This window comes from Bos grunniens, chromosome 16 (genome assembly GCF_055505025.1).
Source record: "Bos grunniens cultivar Pamir isolate PY7600 chromosome 16, Bosgru_T2T1.0, whole genome shotgun sequence".
Taxonomy (NCBI): Eukaryota; Metazoa; Chordata; class Mammalia; order Artiodactyla; family Bovidae; genus Bos; species Bos grunniens.
The window spans coordinates 34,230,826-34,247,546 of NC_141180.1; the positions used below are offsets into that span (position 1 = coordinate 34,230,826).

A 16,721-nucleotide genomic window follows, 5' to 3' on the forward strand; every position below is an offset into this window, starting at 1 on the left:
CCCCCTTTCATAGGCATGAGACTGGGAAGCATCTGGGCAACTGCTGACCATTCTGTTTAAACGGCCCAACCTGGTCACAGGGCGTGGCGTGGCCATGCCAGGCGCGGGGCTGTCTGGCCAGCATGTCACTCTGGGGGGTGCGCCTGGTCGGCCTGCAGCTCTCCCTCTCCTGCTGTTGGGCTTTCAGCTGCCACAACACCCCGTCCTCCCCCGACTTCAGCCTCCCTGGGGATTACCTGCTTGCAGGCATGTTCCCTCTCCACAGTGCCCTTCCAGAGGCGAGAGGAAGACCCACGGTGACTTTCTGTGACAGGTGAGTGGGGGGGAGGTCAGTAGAACTGTCACGTGGGGGGAGCCTGTGCCTACAGGTCCTCTGCCAGCCTGCCTCTGCAAGACCTTGTGGGTTCTATCTCTGGAGTGACCATCTGGACTGCCTCCAATCCCTACCCAACCCACAGCCAAGCCACCACCTTTAAGGGCTGGCTAGCCTTTCCCTGGCACTTTTAACACATTCTTTTGTCCTGGCTGTTAAGCGTCCTTTGTATTATAATTCCAGGTCAGTTGTTTCCTGGCTTTGTAATGTAACTAGAGAGCAAAGGTTAAGCAAGGGCACCTTTCCCTCTTCCATCTCCTATCCTACCCCAATCCTCCCCAGTTCACACTCCTTAGTCTCTCAGATGGCAAGTATGGTTCTCCAGAGGGAGAGAAGTGGGGACATATAGCAGAAGATGCTTCAGTAGCCTGAATGACTTTGGTTGGTGCCTTCCTGAAGTGGACAGTCTAGGTAGAAAAAAAAAAAAAGCAACTGCTCTTCTTATAAAGGGAATAGTATTAGATTCGGTCAGCTCGAGGATGTCTCATGGCTCAGTGGCCCAAAATGTAGCATACCTGACAGCCAGCCTGGGAGGAAGATTCTAGAAAGCCTAGCGTGGGAGGACTGGCCCAAAGAGCTACAGTTGGGAGCCTGGGAAGAGGAAATTTGAGGGAGGAGGAGATACATGAAAAACCAGGTTCAGGTGACTGAAGGGCTGTCGCGGGCAGGAGGTACTACGCTTCCTTCCAGTGACTCAAGGACAGAAGTGGTAGGAATGATGGGGGAGCCTCCCAAGAGGCAGGGAGGCTGGGAAATGGAGCAGGCTGGCACACTGCTCAAGCAGAGCTGAGTCACGGCCCTAGTGTGCCCATGTCTGTGTTTCCCAGAGAGGCCATGAGGAACACAGGCCCCCACCACAATCACGAGTGTTCCAGTGAAAGGTACTAGTTAACCGGGTATAAGCGTGTACTGTGGTTAATTTCATGTGTTAACTTGGCTAGGCCCTGCGGTCCAGGTGCTGATTAAACACCAGTCTAGATGTTGCTGTGATGTGGTTAACGTTTTAGCCGTGGTTAACATTTAAATCAATAAAGCAGATGCTCTCCATAGTGTAGTGGGGCCTCACCTAATCAGTTGAAGGTCTTAAGAGAAAAGATGGAGATCCCGAGGAAAAGATAGTCCTCTCTTTTGTTTGCGCTCCCTCTCTCTCTGTGTATATATAGCTGGCTAGCTAGCTAACTAGATGTATACATATGTGTCTCATCTTGGTTCTGTTTCTTTGGAGAACCCTAATATAGCAGATATCTCTGCTACAGGACTTGGGAGCCCTTTGATCCTAATATGCTTTGGGGGGGGCATGGTATGTATACTTTGCCAGTTTGCCCCCTACCTCTCCCAAGGCCTGTCAGCAGAACTGTGTGTGTGGTCCAGGACCCATGTTGAGGTCATGGTTGTAGGGGCTGCACAGATGACCTCAGAGGTTCCTTTCTACCCCCAAGCCTAGGGTTCCAGGAGACCAGAGGTTCTTAGCTCTCAGCCTGGCTTTCCCTACAGGTCCAACAGCTTCAACGGCCATGGCTATCACCTCTTCCAGGCCATGCGGTTCAGCATCGAGGAGATAAACAACTCCACTGCCCTGCTACCCAATGTCACCCTGGGTTACGAGCTGTACGATGTGTGCTCAGACTCAGCGAACATGTACGCCACGCTAAGCATACTGAGCACATTGGGGAGGCACTATGTGGAGATCCAGGGAGACCCTGCCCACTTTTCCCCTGCGATGGTGGCGGTGATCGGGCCTGACATCACCAAGCACGCTCTTACCACTGCAGCCCTGCTGAGCCCCTTCCTGGTGCCCCTGGTAAGCTGGAGCCCTAACAGTTCACTCATCTCCCCTCCTGGTGAGTCCAGCGTGGGCTGGGGTGGGTGTGCAGGAGCTGCTGTGCCCAAGGTGAGTCTGGACTTCAGGACCTCCTGGGCAGTCACTGCTCTTGAGTCACTCATCTGGAGTTCCTTCTTCTCCAAGTGCTGCTTCCGAGATCTCCCTGCTTCTGTGCTCACCGGAAAGTCCTTTCTCCTTGGAAACCTCTGCTCGTCTCTCTCCTCCTGCTGTCCCATCACCCCACAGGCTTCACATCTACCCCATCCTCCTCCTCCCGTCCGTTCCTCCAGGCTCAGGCTCAGCTGTGTGGTGCCCTCCCCTCCTCTGCTCATCAGCCTCTCCAGGGCCTCCTCCTCTGCTGACACACTTGCCCTGTCCCCCTCCATCCTCCGGGCACTTCTCCTCAGCCTGGCTGACCTCCCCTTCCAAGGAGACTTCTCTGCAGCCTCTCCATTCCTGCTTGCTTCTCTCTTTGCATTTACTCCTTCCTCCATGGCCTTGGGCTCTGTCCTTTGAGCAGTGCTTGAAGGTGATGACTGCGGGTTGGGTAGGGGTTGGAGATGGGTCAAGTGACCACCCCAAGGCAGAACCAGCAAGGTCTTGCTGAGAAGGACTGGTGGAGGGCCACTAGGTCTCCAACCCATCTGACCATTTTGACACTTTCCCCCAGCATTTATGACCTCCCCCTTTTCCCTTGTGCCACTTCCTTCTTGGTTTCCTTTAGGGAATTCTGTGCCCCCCTCCATCCCCCCCAAGAAGGAGGTGACTGTCTAGGACACACCCCTCCCCTTCTCAGGAAAGCAAAAGGCCCTGGCTGAATTCCCATCTCCACCTTCCATCTCCACTCCTGAGAACCAGCTTTGTCTCCAGAGCCTCACCCAGTGCCTCCACTTAATGGAGCCACCAGGGCCCCAAATGAACTTACCTACCTCATAACAAAAGCCTCTTGTCTTCCTACATCCCCTCCCCAGCCTGTCTGGCAGAGTGACTGTCTCCAAGGAAGCCAGTGCCCGCTGCATTCCCTTCTCTGCTTCCACGTCTAGCCCATCACCACGGCTTCTGCCATGCGGCCCTCTAACCACTGCCAGGTCCATCCCTTCCCTATGGCCACTGCCCCAGCTTTAACTGACTGCAATCCTCTCCCATCTAGATGATTCCATCAGTTCCTTGGGGTTCTGACTCTGGCCTTGAGCCTTTTCTAAACAGGTTCTTCATTGATCAGAGATACACTCCTACAAGTTTGATGTCACTTCGCTGCCTAAACCCCGAGGGGCTCCCTGTGGCCTTGGGGTAAAGCCCTAGCACCTCAGCTAGGCCGAGTAGGGGCTAAGTAGGGGCTAAGGCTTCCTGCCCTGACAGAATACACAGGCTCATGCTCTCCTTCCTGGATCTGCCCTCCAGCTTTCCAGCTGAGTGGAAGTCCCTGGAGGGCCCCACACATATACTATTTCACTCCCTGCTTGCAGGTTGCATTCACTTTGTCCACAGGCCAGAGTCTCCTTCCTCTCCCAGAATTCTCTCTGGGGACCTGCCCCCTTATCCATGGGTAACTTAGCAGTGCTCTGCTTGAGACCCCAGGCCAGGACCTCATCTCCATTCCCCCTTCTCCCTCCCTTCCCGCTCCTATGTCCCTGCACCAATAACAGGGCTGGCCCTGGGGGGCCCTCAGTCGAGGCTGATGCCACTGAACTTGAACTCCACAGGTCAGCTACGGAGCCAGCAGCATGGTGCTCAACGCAAGGCGGCTCTACCCCTCTTTTCTGCGCACCATCTCTAGTGATAAGCACCAGGTGGACATCTTGGTGCTGCTGCTGCAGAGGTTCGGGTGGGTCTGGATCTCCATCGTGGGTGGCGAAGGTGACTACGGGGAAGTAGGGATACAGGAGCTGGAGTACCAGGTCACCCGGCAGGGCATCTGTATTGCCTTTAGGGACATTGTGCCTTTTTCTGCCCGACCGGGCGATGAGCGGATGCAGAGCATGATACGCTGCCTGGTCCAAGCCAGGACCACCGTTGTAGTGGTTTACTCCGGCAAACAGCTGGCCAGGGTGTTCTTTGAATCCGTGGTGCTGGCCAAACTGACTGCCAAGGTGTGGATCGCCACAGAAGACTGGGCCATCTCTAGTCACATCAACAGTGTGCCTGGGATCCAGGGCATCGGCACAGTGCTGGGCGTGGCCATCCCGCACAGGCATGTCCCTGGCCTGAAGGAGTTTGAAGAGGCCTATGTCCAGGCCGACAAAGGAGTTCTTAGGCCTTGCCCCCAGGGCTCCTGGTGCAACAGCAACCAGCTGTGTACAGAATGCTGGGCTTTCACGGCACAGGCAATGCCCACGCTAGCAGAGTTCTCCATGAGCTCTGCCTACAACGCATACCAGGCTGTCTACGCTGTGGCCCATGGCCTCCACCAGCTCCTGGGCTGCTCCTCTGGAGCTTGTTTGAGGGGCCGGGTCTATCCCTGGCAGGTAAGGCACTTACCGGCCACTGGCACCCACTGTCTGCCTTCCTAAGGCAGGCAGTGTGGTTACTCTTCAGCCACCCTAAATGCTGGGGGTGGGGGGCAAAGGGTGACCGCTAGAGGCTGATCCCTTCTCTGAGGCTCCCCTTGGTCTTCTCTGAGCTGTGGCTCTACCCACCCACCAGGCCTGGGATCCAGGGCTTGAAAGCTCTGGAAAGGGCTGCCTTCTTAGAGACTTCTCTCACTCAGGAGGCTGGTTAGGAGGGTCAAGGGGCCTTCTAGGAGGGGAGGTGGGCTGAGGAAGGGACCAGAACTTCCAGGCAGGCTGAAATGCCCCAGGTAGAAGCTCAGCAAGGCCCCATGCACTTGCTTCCTGGGCCATCTGGGTCTGGAAGGACGCAGGAGGAGCAGCCAGTGTCATTGGCACCAGCTCCGTTATCCCCGTTTGTTTCAGCTTCTGGAGCAGATCCGCAAGGTGAAGTTCCTTTTACACAAAGACGCTGTGACATTTAATGACGATGGCAATACCCTCAGCAACTATGACATAATCGCCTGGGACTGGAGCGGCCCCAACTGGACCTTCAGGGTCATCGGCTCCTCCTCTCCATTTTCAGTGTTGCTGGACATAAATACGACCAAAATCCGGTGGCATGGAAACGACAACCAGGTAATAGGGACGTGGTCACTCACCAAGTGACTGCCTGATGGGCAGCCTGGGGGCAGTGCTGACAGCTCACACAGAACATGAGGTTGGATCCCAGGTACCAGGCTGCCCTGCCAGGGAAGCTCCCAGGGCTCAGAAAGACAGATGCCCAGTAGCTGCTGGTTCACATGACCAAGCCGTCTGCTCTGGGAGTGAGCTGTGAGGGCAGATGCCCAGAGACCCCGTTTTCCATCCCATGTGTGACGGTCCCTTGACATGAGCATCTCCACGTGGCTGCAGAACACCATGGCTTCTTGCAGGTGCCTACGTCTGTGTGTTCCAGGGACTGTCCTGAAGGCCACCAGAGAGTGATCACAGGTTTCCACCATTGCTGCTTTGAGTGTGTGCCCTGTGAGGCCGGGACTTTCCTCAATAAGAGTGGTGAGTGACCAGTGATGAGTGGGTGAACCACCAGCACTCCTAGGGTCTGTAGAACAAATGGAAGTGCCTCCCTTGGGCCACATGTGTGCAGAGCCAGGGTCCTGGTCACTTTCCTGCCAGTTAGGGACAGTTTGGAGGACACCTTCCACCAGACGTAAGTTCTCATCAAGCAGAAAGAAACAAGCAGTTGAAGGCCTCATATCTAGCTGTGTTCTTTTTAAGAGAGCTCCAAACCAGCACCTAGAGAGACAATTTTATCCTAAACTCAGCATCTTTATCCAAACAGATGTGAGTTTCATTCCCTTTGTACCCTCCCATATTGTCCTTTTTTTTCTTTTTTCTTCCCATTTTATCTGTATGAAATCCCATTTATTGACCATATCAGTGACACCCACTGCCTTGAACAGCTTGGCTTGAATGCAGACACTAGCATGTGTGTGGCAGGACAAAAAGTTCTTCCATCCTGCGATGCAAGGTCAAGGGCAGAGGGCAGACAGAGGTAGCTAAGGGGCTCAGCCCAGAGCTGGACTCCAGGGGCCACATGCCTTCTTTTTACCATCTTGGTGGCAGTGGGAATGCATCTCTTCCATACTGAGGGAATCAACTCAACTCAGAGAAACCACAGAGTGCAGCTCAAGAAGGTGGATTTGGCTAGGGAGAGAGCCCTGGGAGAGATGAAAATGCCCTTCCTTTGGGGCTGGCTGCTTGCCCTGGATCACAGCCTCAGGGTGGTGCGGGCGGAGCTATAGGGTAAGGCCCTCTCTATGACCTCTTGGCTTGCCAACTTCTTCTGGGATCAGGAGTCACAGAACTGACCCAAATGTCTCCATGATCTGTAGTTCACACAGGCATATTAAGGAAACACATGGCCTGGGGGCTCTCACTCAGGGCTACCCTCATCTTGCTGGGCCTGGCAGAGCCCAGCTGCTGTGCTACAGCCCCACCAGCACCTTGCAGGGTTGTTGTTGTTGTTGTTGTGCAGTCACTAAGTTGTGTCTGACTCTTCATGACCCTGTGGACTGTAGCACGCCAAGCTTCCCTGTCCTTACCTTCCTCTGTCTTTCGGAGTTGGTCAAACTCATGGATTCGAGGAGCCTGGCAGGCTGCAGTCCAAGAGGTTGCAACAGCTGGACGTGACTTAGCAACTAATCCACCACCACCATGTCCATTGAGTCGACGATGCCATCCAATATCTCACCTTCTGTTGCCCCCTTTTCCTCCTGACCTCAATCCTTCCCAGCATCAGGGGCTTTTCCAATACAAGGGTTGTACAGCCTCCCTTTCCTGCTGTCCTCACCTGGCTCTCAGGAATCCTCTCCACCTTCTCTTCCAGATCCCTATAGATGCCGGCCTTGTGGGAAAGAAGAGTGGGCACCTGAGAGAAGCCAGACTTGTTTCCCACGCACTGTGGTGTTTTTGACGTGGCACGAGCCAGTCTCTTTGGTACTGCTGGCAGCTAATACGCTGCTGCTGCTGGTGGTGGCTGGGACTGCTGGCCTGTTTGCCTGGCACCTAGACACCCCCGTGGTGAGGTCAGCTGGAGGCCGACTGTGCTTCTTCATGCTGGGCTCCTTGGCAGGGGGGACTTGGGGCCTCTATGGCTTCTTTGGGGAGCCCACACTGCCCACGTGCTTACTGCGCCAAGGCCTCTTTTCCCTCGGTTTTGCCATCTTCCTGTCCTGCCTGACGGTCCGCTCCTTCCAACTTGTCTTCATCTTCAAGTTTTCTGCCAGGTTACCCACCTTCTTCCGTGCATGGGTCCAAAACCGTGGTGCTGGCCTGTTTGTGATGATCAGCTCAACAATCCAGCTGCTTATCTGCCTAATTTGGCTTGCAGTGTGGACCCCACTGCCGACCAGGGAATACAAGCACTTCCCTCAACTGGTGGTGCTTGGCTGCACAGAGGCTAACTCACTGGGCTTCATGCTGGCTGTTACCTACAATGGCCTCCTCTCGATCAGCGCCTTTGCCTGCAGCTACCTGGGCAAGGACCTGCCAGAGAACTACAATGAGGCCAAATGTGTCACCTTCAGCCTGCTCCTCAACTTCGTGTCCTGGATCGCCTTCTTCACCATGGCCATTGTCTATCAGGGCAAGTATCTGCCCGCGGTCAACGCGCTGGCCATGCTGAGCAGCTTGAGTGGAGGCTTCAGCGGTTATTTCCTTCCCAAGTGCTACGTGATTCTGTACCGCCCGGACCTCAACAGCACCGAGCACTTCCAGGCCTCCATCCAGGACTACACCAGGCGCTGTGGTTCCACCTGACCACTGGATCGGGCGTGGTCAAGCCTGGCGGGGCGGACTCAGGGGCGAAGGTGGAACGGGGGCGTCCAGGACCTGGGTGTCTGGGGAGGCTCCTCAGCCTTGGCGTGCGAAGTGTAAGCCACGGGAGGGCTCAGTCCGGGCTGCGCCGGCTGCCAATAAAAAGATGAAATGTGTGTCTTCGTTGCGCTTCCTCTCTAGGGCGACGGTAGAGCGCTGCCTCTTCAAGCCTCAGGGCGCTGTGCGGCCCGGCTAACCGCAGGCGAAACCTCGGGACTCCCAGCAGGGCAAGACCGAATGGCCCGCTTGGCGTTGCTAGGCAACCCAGGGAGGCGGTCCCAATGCCGGGGGGCGGGGGGAACTGGACTGGTTCCGCCTCTCTCTCCATCCCATTGGCTGCTATCTATGTGGTACCGCCTCCAGGGGCCGGATTCGGAGGTAAAGGCCTGCGCCCCCGAGGCGTCCCGCCCAGGCCGGCGCGCCCTGACGTCACGTCCGGCGGCGGCGACGGCGGCGTCTCTGCACTTTCGCCGGGCACGTACGGCCGGGGGAGTTGGTCAGTGGGGTTGTGGGGGCTATCTGGCTCGGGGCTGGAGGGGTAGGCGTAGGGAGCATGGGCCAGGGTGAGGAGGTCGAGGGGCAAGGGACGAGGGAGGGGGCTCTGTGGGCCGCCGTGACTGCTGATGGAGTGTGACCGCAGCCGCCTTCCGCCAGGCTGCTCGAGACGTGTGGGCGCGGCGTGGGTTCCTCTCACCTGTCTGCAGCCGCTGTCCTCCCCTGCCTCCGGTCCTCTCGCTGTGCCAGGCTGATAGGTTCGCGCTGATTTAGCGCCTCTTTTCCCAAACTTTTGATTTCCTCCCACCAGCACCCTTTCCCGACTGTGTCCCCACCTAGTCCTCCCGCACCCCCGTCACCCACACTCTCTGCCCACCCCCGATATGGCCTGTTTGCTTGGACCCCGCCCCCAGGGAGGCTATCAGTCTCTTCCCGCCTCAGCTTGCACCTTCTAACCTTGAACTAAGTCCTGGTTGTAATAAACGTGAAAGAATAGAGTCTGTCTCCCTCTACCCTGGTCTCAGCTCCAGGGGCTTTCTCTTGCTGCCTCTGGGTTGGACTGGTCAGTGTCACTGCCGTGTTTCTTCCCTTCAGAGGGACCATGGACGGCTCCTTCGTCCAGCACAGCGTGAGGGTTCTGCAGGAACTCAACAAGCAGCGGGAGAGGGGCCAGTACTGCGATGCCACCCTGGATGTGGGGGGCCTGGTGTTCAAGGCACACTGGAGTGTTCTTGCCTGCTGCAGCCACTTCTTCCAGAGCCTCTACGGGGATGGCTCAGGCGGCAGTGTTGTCCTCCCTGCGGGCTTTGCCGAGATCTTTGGCCTCCTGCTGGATTTTTTCTACACCGGCCACCTCGCCCTCACCTCCGGGAACCGGGATCAGGTGCTCCTGGCAGCCAGGGAGTTGCGAGTGCCAGAGGCTGTGGAGTTGTGCCAGAGCTTCAAGCCCAAAGCCTCGGTGGGACAGCCACGAAGTGGCCAGAGTGGGCTTGGGAAATCTGCCCCCCGGGATGTGAACAGCCACCTCAAGGAGTCTGCGGGTGTGGAGAAGGAGGAAGTTTCAAGGACTCTGGGTCAAATCCCCAGGGATCCGGAGCTAAGCGGTAGTCTCAGCCCCCAGAGGCCCCGGCTTGGCCTCCCTGCTCAGAGTGAGAGCCCGTCCTTTCTCCGTGGGAAACTCAAGCAGGCCCTGAAGCTCTGTCCCCCTGGGGACAAGGAGCCTGAGGATTGCAAAGTGCCCCCAAGGCCCTTCGAAGCTGAAGGTGTCCAGCTGCAGGGCGGGACTAATGAGGTACTGGGCTCAGGGTGTTGGAGAAGGGGAGATGGGGAGAAGGGACTGATACTTTTCAGGGGTAATCTGGACCCAAAGGTACAGTCTGTTTTGTGGGTTTAGAACAGGGTTTTTCCAAATATAGGGCTTCCCAGGTGGCGCAGTGGTAAAGAATCTGCCTGTCAAGGCAGGAGATGCGGGTTCAATCCCTGGATCAGAAAGATCCCCTGGAGAAGGAAATGGTAACCCACTCCAGTATTCTTGCCTGGGAAATCCCATGAACAGAGGAGCCTGACGAGGTACAGTCCATGGGGTTGCAGAGTCGGACGTGATGTCTCCTAATGCAGGAAGCCAGCTCCATCCCACAGCCTCAGGCTGACCTTCCTGCCAGTTGTGTCTGTGGTTGGCAGCTTCTTGGGGCCGACGTGGGCGGCATTAGGTGTTTCCCCAGGGAAGTGAAATCCAGGTGGACCTCCAGTTACCCACATACAGAGCTCCTGCTCTCAAACCTGGGATTGGGATGTTGCTGCTGCCCTGGGACTTTGAAGGGAACAGGCACTGATGAAGGAATGGATGCTTCCGGTGGCAGGCCTGGGTTGGGACTTGAGATGAAACCAGATGGAGCTAGCCACCCTGTAGACCCATCCCCAGAACCACTGCTGATTCAGTTTGGTGACCTTGCCCCCTCCTGCTGCCTCTTCTGCTCTAGTGGGAGGTGGTGGTTCAAGTTGAGGACGACGGGGATGGCGATTATGATTCTGAAACTGAGACTGTGCCAACCAAGAGGAAAGCAAACGTAATCAGAAAGCCTTGTGCTGCTGAGCCGGCCCGGAGCGTAGGTTCCCTGGCAGCCGAGCCTGCTGAGAACAGAAAAGGTACAGCGGTGCCAGTTGAATGCCCCACATGTCATAAAAAGTTCCTCAGCAAATATTACCTAAAAGTCCACAACAGGTAAACGTTCTGTTTTTCTACTTTGTTTTCCCATCTGCTGTTCCTGTGTTGGGGGAGGGGGCCCGCGCTCCCCACTTGCGGCCCACGTAGGGGGGCTGGGGTGCCATCTCAGACCCACACGGTGCCTGGCATTGATATCCTCTGACCATTGGGGAGTGAGACTCTGACATTGGATGGCTTCCTTCTTCCTCCCCCTCCTGTGAGCTCTCTGCTGGGAGCGGGTTTGGGGACACCCAGGTGGCGTTAGTGGTAAAGAACCCGCCTGCCAATGTAGGAGACATAAGAGACAGAAGATTGCCTGGAGAAGGGCATGGCAACCCACTCCAGTATTATTGCCTGGAGAATTCCATGGACAGAGGAACCTGGCTGGCCACAGTCCATGGGGTCGCAGAGTCTAGCAGGATTGAAGCGGCCTGAAGCAGCTGTTACATCAGGCTCCACCCACTGTGGACCTTGACCTCCAGCAGGCTTCTCCCAAGGAGGTGAGAGCAGCCTGAGGGCCCATGCTGTGGCTGAGGCCTGACCGCAGGTATTACTGAAGCCTGGCAGCGTGGGCCTGGGGCCAGGATGTCCATCTGTAGGGTGGGTGCTACCTGCGTTTCTGCAGACAGGTTAAGTCTCAGGTGTCAGCGGAGCACTAGGGACCCTTTGTCGAAAGCTGCTGTGTCCGGTAAGGTGTTGACTTAAAAAATAATCACAACCTAAAAGTTGAGAGTTATGTTTTATTCAGTGGGAATTTTTAGGACTTCAAGCCCAGGAGGCAGCAGCATCTCAAGTAACCCTGAGAGAACTGCTCTGAGGAAGCGAAGGGAGGAGACAGGTTATATAGAAATTTTTGCAACCAAGGGTATATAGTCTGAACATCAAAAGATTATTGTTAAAGAAAACCAGATATCCCAAGTTAAGGAATTTTGCACTTTTCTGTGTATGGGAAGATGTAAGCTTCTGGGCTCACTGAACTCCTTGGATATGCACCTCAGCTATCTGGGACAAGTATCCTGTGTTTTTCCACATCTTGAGTGTCCTTGGGGCTCACCTCAGGAAGTGGCTGCATTTTGGTGGCCGCAGGTAACAGGTATCCTTCTCCTGAGTTCCCTTAGGGCTCACTGGCTCTCCTTGGAGGGCTACAATGACTGGTGCCTGTGACATCCAGATTCCACAGGAAGCTATTTTAACTTAAAAGTAATTAAAATTAAATAAGTTTAGTTCCTAAGTCATGCTAGCTTCATTTCAAGTGCTCAGTAGCTACTTGCAGCCCTAGCAGCTGAACGAAGGCCACAGCATGGACGTGGAGTATTGGAGTATTTCTGTCATCCCTACATCCTTGTGGAAGGCACTGCTCCCGAGGCCTTGCTTTTCCTAGGGCTTGCAGGGAGGGCAGCTAGGTGATGCGCCTTCCCTCCCTGCCCCTCTTCAGCCCCAGACAGCACTTGGTGCAATGTCTTGCCAAGCCAGGCGGGGCCATGCACGTTTTCTCACTACGACACTCTCAGAGGCCCTTGTGACTGAATGGAGTTGGAACTGAGGACAGAGGCCCCTTGCTCTCCCTGCTTTGGGGGCAGCTGCTGCCAGTGGAGCCTTTGGGCCAGTCACCCTGGGGTGACCTGTATATGCCTGCACACTCCCTAGTGTGAAACTTGGGTGCAGGTACCAGCCCTGTCCTCCTCTTATGCTGCAGGCCACTAGACTGACCGAAGTAGTTCTTAGGGGTGCCAGCTGAGGTGCCAACTGAGGCCTTGTGGGTGCGGGACAGTCAGTGTATCAGCAGGGATGAGAGAAGAGTGCCTGTGGCAGGCTGTCAGTGCTCTTCCCACACTATTCCGGGCTCTGAGGTCAGGGTTCACTTAGTTCATTCAGTGAGTTGTCTGCCAGGTGGCTGGGCGCTTCAGATACCTTCATGAAGAGAACAAAGGGACCTTGTGGAGCTTGCCTTCCAGCAGGGCGGTGAGACCCTGAATGACCAGATAAGAGACTCTGCAGTGTGCTGAAGGGCTAGAAGTGCCATGGGAAAAAAGAAAAGGGTAGGAGGGCTGGGGAGGGGGACCTGGGGAGTTCAGGGTCGGGTCAGGTTGCAATTGTAGACAGGAAACTACCCAGCAGGTTCAGAAGAAGTGAGGAAGCTTGCAGATGGCTGGGGAGCAGCTCTGGGCTGGAGGGGAGCTGGAACAGAGGCTCAGGTGGGAGGGAGGCAGCAAGGTAAGGGGCAGCAACAGGCCTTTCTCGGGGCCAGATGCCAAGTGTTAGAGGGTTGAGTAAGGTGATGAGATCTGGTTATCCTCGAGGGTCCATCCGACTCCTAAAGTGAAAACTTGTTGGGAGGCCTGCATGGAGCACAGGACCAGGTAGGAGGCCCAGCAGTGGCCTGGAGGTGGCGCGGCTGCACTGGGTGGTAGCCCGGAGGCCAGGCCGAGGTGGTCAGATTGTGGCCATGGTTTTGAAGGCCAAGCTCACAGAAGCCCCAGGCAGGCTGAGAGGTTTCTCCAGGGAGTTGGGGCCCAGAGGTTATTTCTGCCTTTGGAGAGACACTGCAGCTGGCCCTCCCAGTGGCCTGTGGTTCGGGGGTGTCCCCTACAGCGGGAAGCTGTCCCCTCCTTTGCGGAGTCTCCTGGAGGGAGGAGGGTTTCTGGACGCACCCCACAGCTTCACCAGCCATGTGGAGAGCCTCAGGCGTCAGCGCGGGCAGCTCAGCACTGTCAGCAGAGGTGCCAGAGCGGGCCCTGTGTGAGGGAGGGCGGCGAGTCTACTCAGTCTCCACACCCCTTGGCTTCTCCCAGCAGGAAACACACTGGGGAGAAACCCTTTGAGTGTCCCAAATGTGGGAAGTGTTACTTCCGGAAGGAGAACCTCCTGGAGCATGAAGCCCGGAACTGCATGAACCGCTCAGAACAGGTACCTGAGGGCCAGCCAGGGTCCTGCTGGGCAGGCACATGCTGGCTTCTGTCTCTCTTCCACCTGGGAGGGGCCCCCAGGGGACTGGCCTGACAGGACTGTAGACTCGAGAGCCGCAGGGTCCTTGGATGTCATCGGGTCCCCTCCCTGGTATGACAGTGGGGACATAGGCCCCAAGGGCAGAAGGGACAAGCCCAGGAGGGACACTGCAGGAGGTATCTTGGGTTTGCCTGCCTGGGTTCCTGGCTTTGGAGAAGGGGGCTAACTGCTGAGAAAGGCCACCTGGCCACCTCCCCCACCCCCCGGTGGCCTAAACCCCGCTTCCTAGAGGCTGGTCACCAGTCAGGGTGGGGGTCACAGGTGAGGCCATTCGGCCTTTGTCCCTGGTCTGACTCTCAGCCTGGCGTGGTGGGCTTGCAACACTCCGCGATGTCACAGTCAGGGCAAGCAGATTATGTGTTGCCCTCTCCCACCCTAGCGCCCCCACCCCTTTGGGCATACTCTTGCCAGCTGTGAGTGGAAGCCCGAGCAGAGGCCCTCCCCACACTGATGCCAGCCCCGCCTGCCCCTCATGCTGCCAGGTCTTCACGTGCTCTGTGTGCCAGGAGACGTTCCGCCGGAGGATGGAGCTGCGGGTGCACATGGTGTCCCACACGGGGGAGATGCCCTACAAGGTCAGGCTCGGCCTGTCCCCGAGGCTGGAGGCCGAGGGGCGGCCCCAGGATCTCCACCCCACCCGCCTCGCCCAGCCCTTCACGTGGGAATGGTGTCCGGGCCTCCCCTCCCTACCCGCCCAGTGCTCCTGTGTCTCTGGGCGGGATTCCATCACTGGAGGACAACCTCAGCCTCTGCCTGGGTGTGACCGTCACACTTGGTCGAGGAGCCTCCGAGCATCTCAGGCTGGGCCCTGCCTCCGATTCCCCCCCAATAGCCCTGGGGTGACCCGGCTTCCAGTGGTGTTGGCGGCTTCAGGGGTGACCGTGACCTGTCTTGCAGTGCTCCTCCTGCTCCCAGCAGTTCATGCAGAAGAAGGACCTGCAGAGCCACATGATCAAGCTGCACGGAGCCCCCAAGCCCCATGCGGTAAGTGCCAGGCCACGCCAAGGGTGGGGGCTGGGCCCGCTGCGATGCCGGGAGCCAGCCCAGGGAGGCGGTGTGGCTGGTCTAGAGCGGGCAGGCTGTGCGGTTTCCCAGGGCAGGGACTCCAGGGCGGCCCTGCTCCTCACTCTGGCCCTGCCTGCCTCTGTCCCCTAGTGTCCCACCTGTGCCAAGTGCTTCCTGTCCCGGACGGAGCTGCAGCTGCACGAGGCGTTCAAGCACCGTGGGGAGAAGCTGTTTGTGTGCGAGGAGTGCGGGCACCGGGCATCGAGCCGGAATGGCTTGCAGATGCACATCAAGGCCAAGCACAGGTGGGACTGTCCTCCCTGGACTGCCCTCCCCAGGCCCGGCCCTGCTGCCACTCACAGGGGCCAGAATGCCCCCACCTGTGTCCAAAGCCTGCAGCCTTTCTGGAGGGGAGGACCTGAGGGATCAGGCAGCTTGCCAAGCAGGGAGGCTGTGGGTGGGGATTCATGCAGGATGAGGCTCTGGGCCTCCCTGGGCAGAGTCCTGGTGTCCCGTGGCTCCTGGGATGGAGCTCATGCCCTCTTTTCCCCAGGCAGCCAGAGTCTGTTCTCACAGCTCAGGCAGGCTGGCCTCAGCCTAGCCTGTTTCCTTGGCTCTGGGATCAGGCGTGTTCCCAGCTGCAGGGGCACTAAGGGGACTGCTTCTTTTGGTGACGCCTGTGTCCCTGCCTGGACAGGAACGAGCGGCCATACGTCTGTGAGTTCTGCAGCCACGCCTTCACCCAGAAGGCCAATCTCAACATGCACCTGCGCACGCACACGGGCGAGAAGCCCTTCCAGTGCCACCTTTGTGGCAAGACCTTCCGCACCCAAGGTGAGGCAGGCCAGCCCCTCCCTGGCTCAGGGCTGAGGCCCGGCGGCTGAGCCCCCCTCCTTGTCCCCACAGCCAGCCTGGACAAGCACAACCGCACCCACACCGGCGAGAGGCCCTTCAGCTGTGAGTTCTGTGAGCAGCGCTTCACAGAGAAGGGGCCCCTGCTCAGGCATGTGGCCAGCCGCCACCAGGAGGGCCGGCCCCACTTCTGCCAGATCTGCGGGAAGACCTTCAAAGGTACCTGGGCCTGTGGAAGGCCATCGCCCTGCCCTACCCTGGGCGGAGGGAGGGCCAGGACCTTTCCCCTTTCCCCGGGAGAGGCTGGGCGCAACAGTGGCTGTCACACGCTCCTTGGCAGCAGAACCCTCTTGCCAGCAGGGAGTGGGTGGAGGCTCCTGAGGGCCCCAGGCAGTAGAGACTTCAGGGTGCCACCCAAGAACCTGGCAGGGCCGAGCCTGCCCACTTCCTGCGTCCCCTAACCCCGGCCCTTCCCTCCTGCAGCTGTGGAGCAGCTGCGCGTGCACGTGAGGAGACACAAGGGGGTCAGGAAGTTCGAGTGCACTGAATGTGGCTACAAGTTCACCCGGCAGGTAGGCCTGGCTGCCTTGCCTCCTCCCGCCCCTTCGGGCCCCTGAACCCTCCTCCCTCTGCACCCAGCCTGAGACCCCCTAACCCCTAGGCCCACCTGCGGAGGCACATGGAGATCCATGACCGGGTGGAGAACTACAACCCCAGGCAGCGCAAGCTCCGGAACTTGGTCATCGAGGACGAGAAGATGGTGGTGGTGGCACTCCAGCCGCCCCCCGACTTGGAGGTGGGCTCAGCCGAGGTCATCGTGGAGTCACTGGCCCATGGCAGCCTGGCCTCCCAGCTCCCTGGCCAGAGACTGTGTGCGGAGGAGAGCTTCACGGGTGCGGGCGTCATGGAGCCCTCGCTCATCATCACGGCCGCCATCCCCGAAGACTGTGACACATAGCCCCTGACCCGTGCACGGTCCCCTTGGTCCCAGCCCCCAATAAACCACAGGGCTTTGGACTTGACCATTCCAGCCCATCCAGTGGTCTGTTCCCATGGAACCTGGGCTCCGGGAGGAGCTGCTTTCCTGCCATGTCCTCTAAA

The 16,721-nt window shown here is 57.7% G+C and overlaps 2 protein-coding genes across 10 annotated transcripts; both read left to right on the plus strand.

The window, feature by feature from the left end:
• The first annotated feature begins 122 nt into the window (after positions 1–122).
• Positions 123–8,303, plus strand: TAS1R1 (taste 1 receptor member 1). The gene is made up of 6 exons (XM_086344273.1): positions 123–313; positions 1,868–2,174; positions 3,899–4,660; positions 5,108–5,320; positions 5,617–5,737; positions 7,071–8,303. Exons 1-6 carry the CDS (start codon positions 123–125, stop codon positions 8,000–8,002), a joined length of 2,526 nt encoding a protein of 841 aa, XP_086200399.1. The 3' UTR covers positions 8,003–8,303.
• Positions 8,304–8,490: 187 nt separating this feature from the next.
• On the plus strand, positions 8,491–16,642 carry ZBTB48 (zinc finger and BTB domain containing 48). Of its 9 annotated transcripts, none has more exons than XM_086344250.1 (11): positions 8,491–8,811; positions 9,149–9,845; positions 10,534–10,775; positions 13,550–13,664; positions 14,246–14,338; positions 14,661–14,747; positions 14,919–15,073; positions 15,466–15,602; positions 15,675–15,839; positions 16,104–16,192; positions 16,282–16,642. In XM_086344250.1, exons 2-11 carry the CDS (start codon positions 9,156–9,158, stop codon positions 16,576–16,578), a joined length of 2,070 nt encoding a protein of 689 aa, XP_086200376.1. In that variant the 5' UTR covers positions 8,491–8,811; positions 9,149–9,155; the 3' UTR covers positions 16,579–16,642. The 9 variants fall into 9 exon arrangements, 7 of the variants coding, with proteins under 7 accessions (XP_086200376.1, XP_086200379.1, XP_086200375.1 ...); XM_086344253.1 differs by having other exon boundaries at positions 13,553–13,664; XM_086344249.1 differs by having other exon boundaries at positions 8,491–8,555.
• The last annotated feature ends 79 nt before the right edge of the window (positions 16,643–16,721 follow it).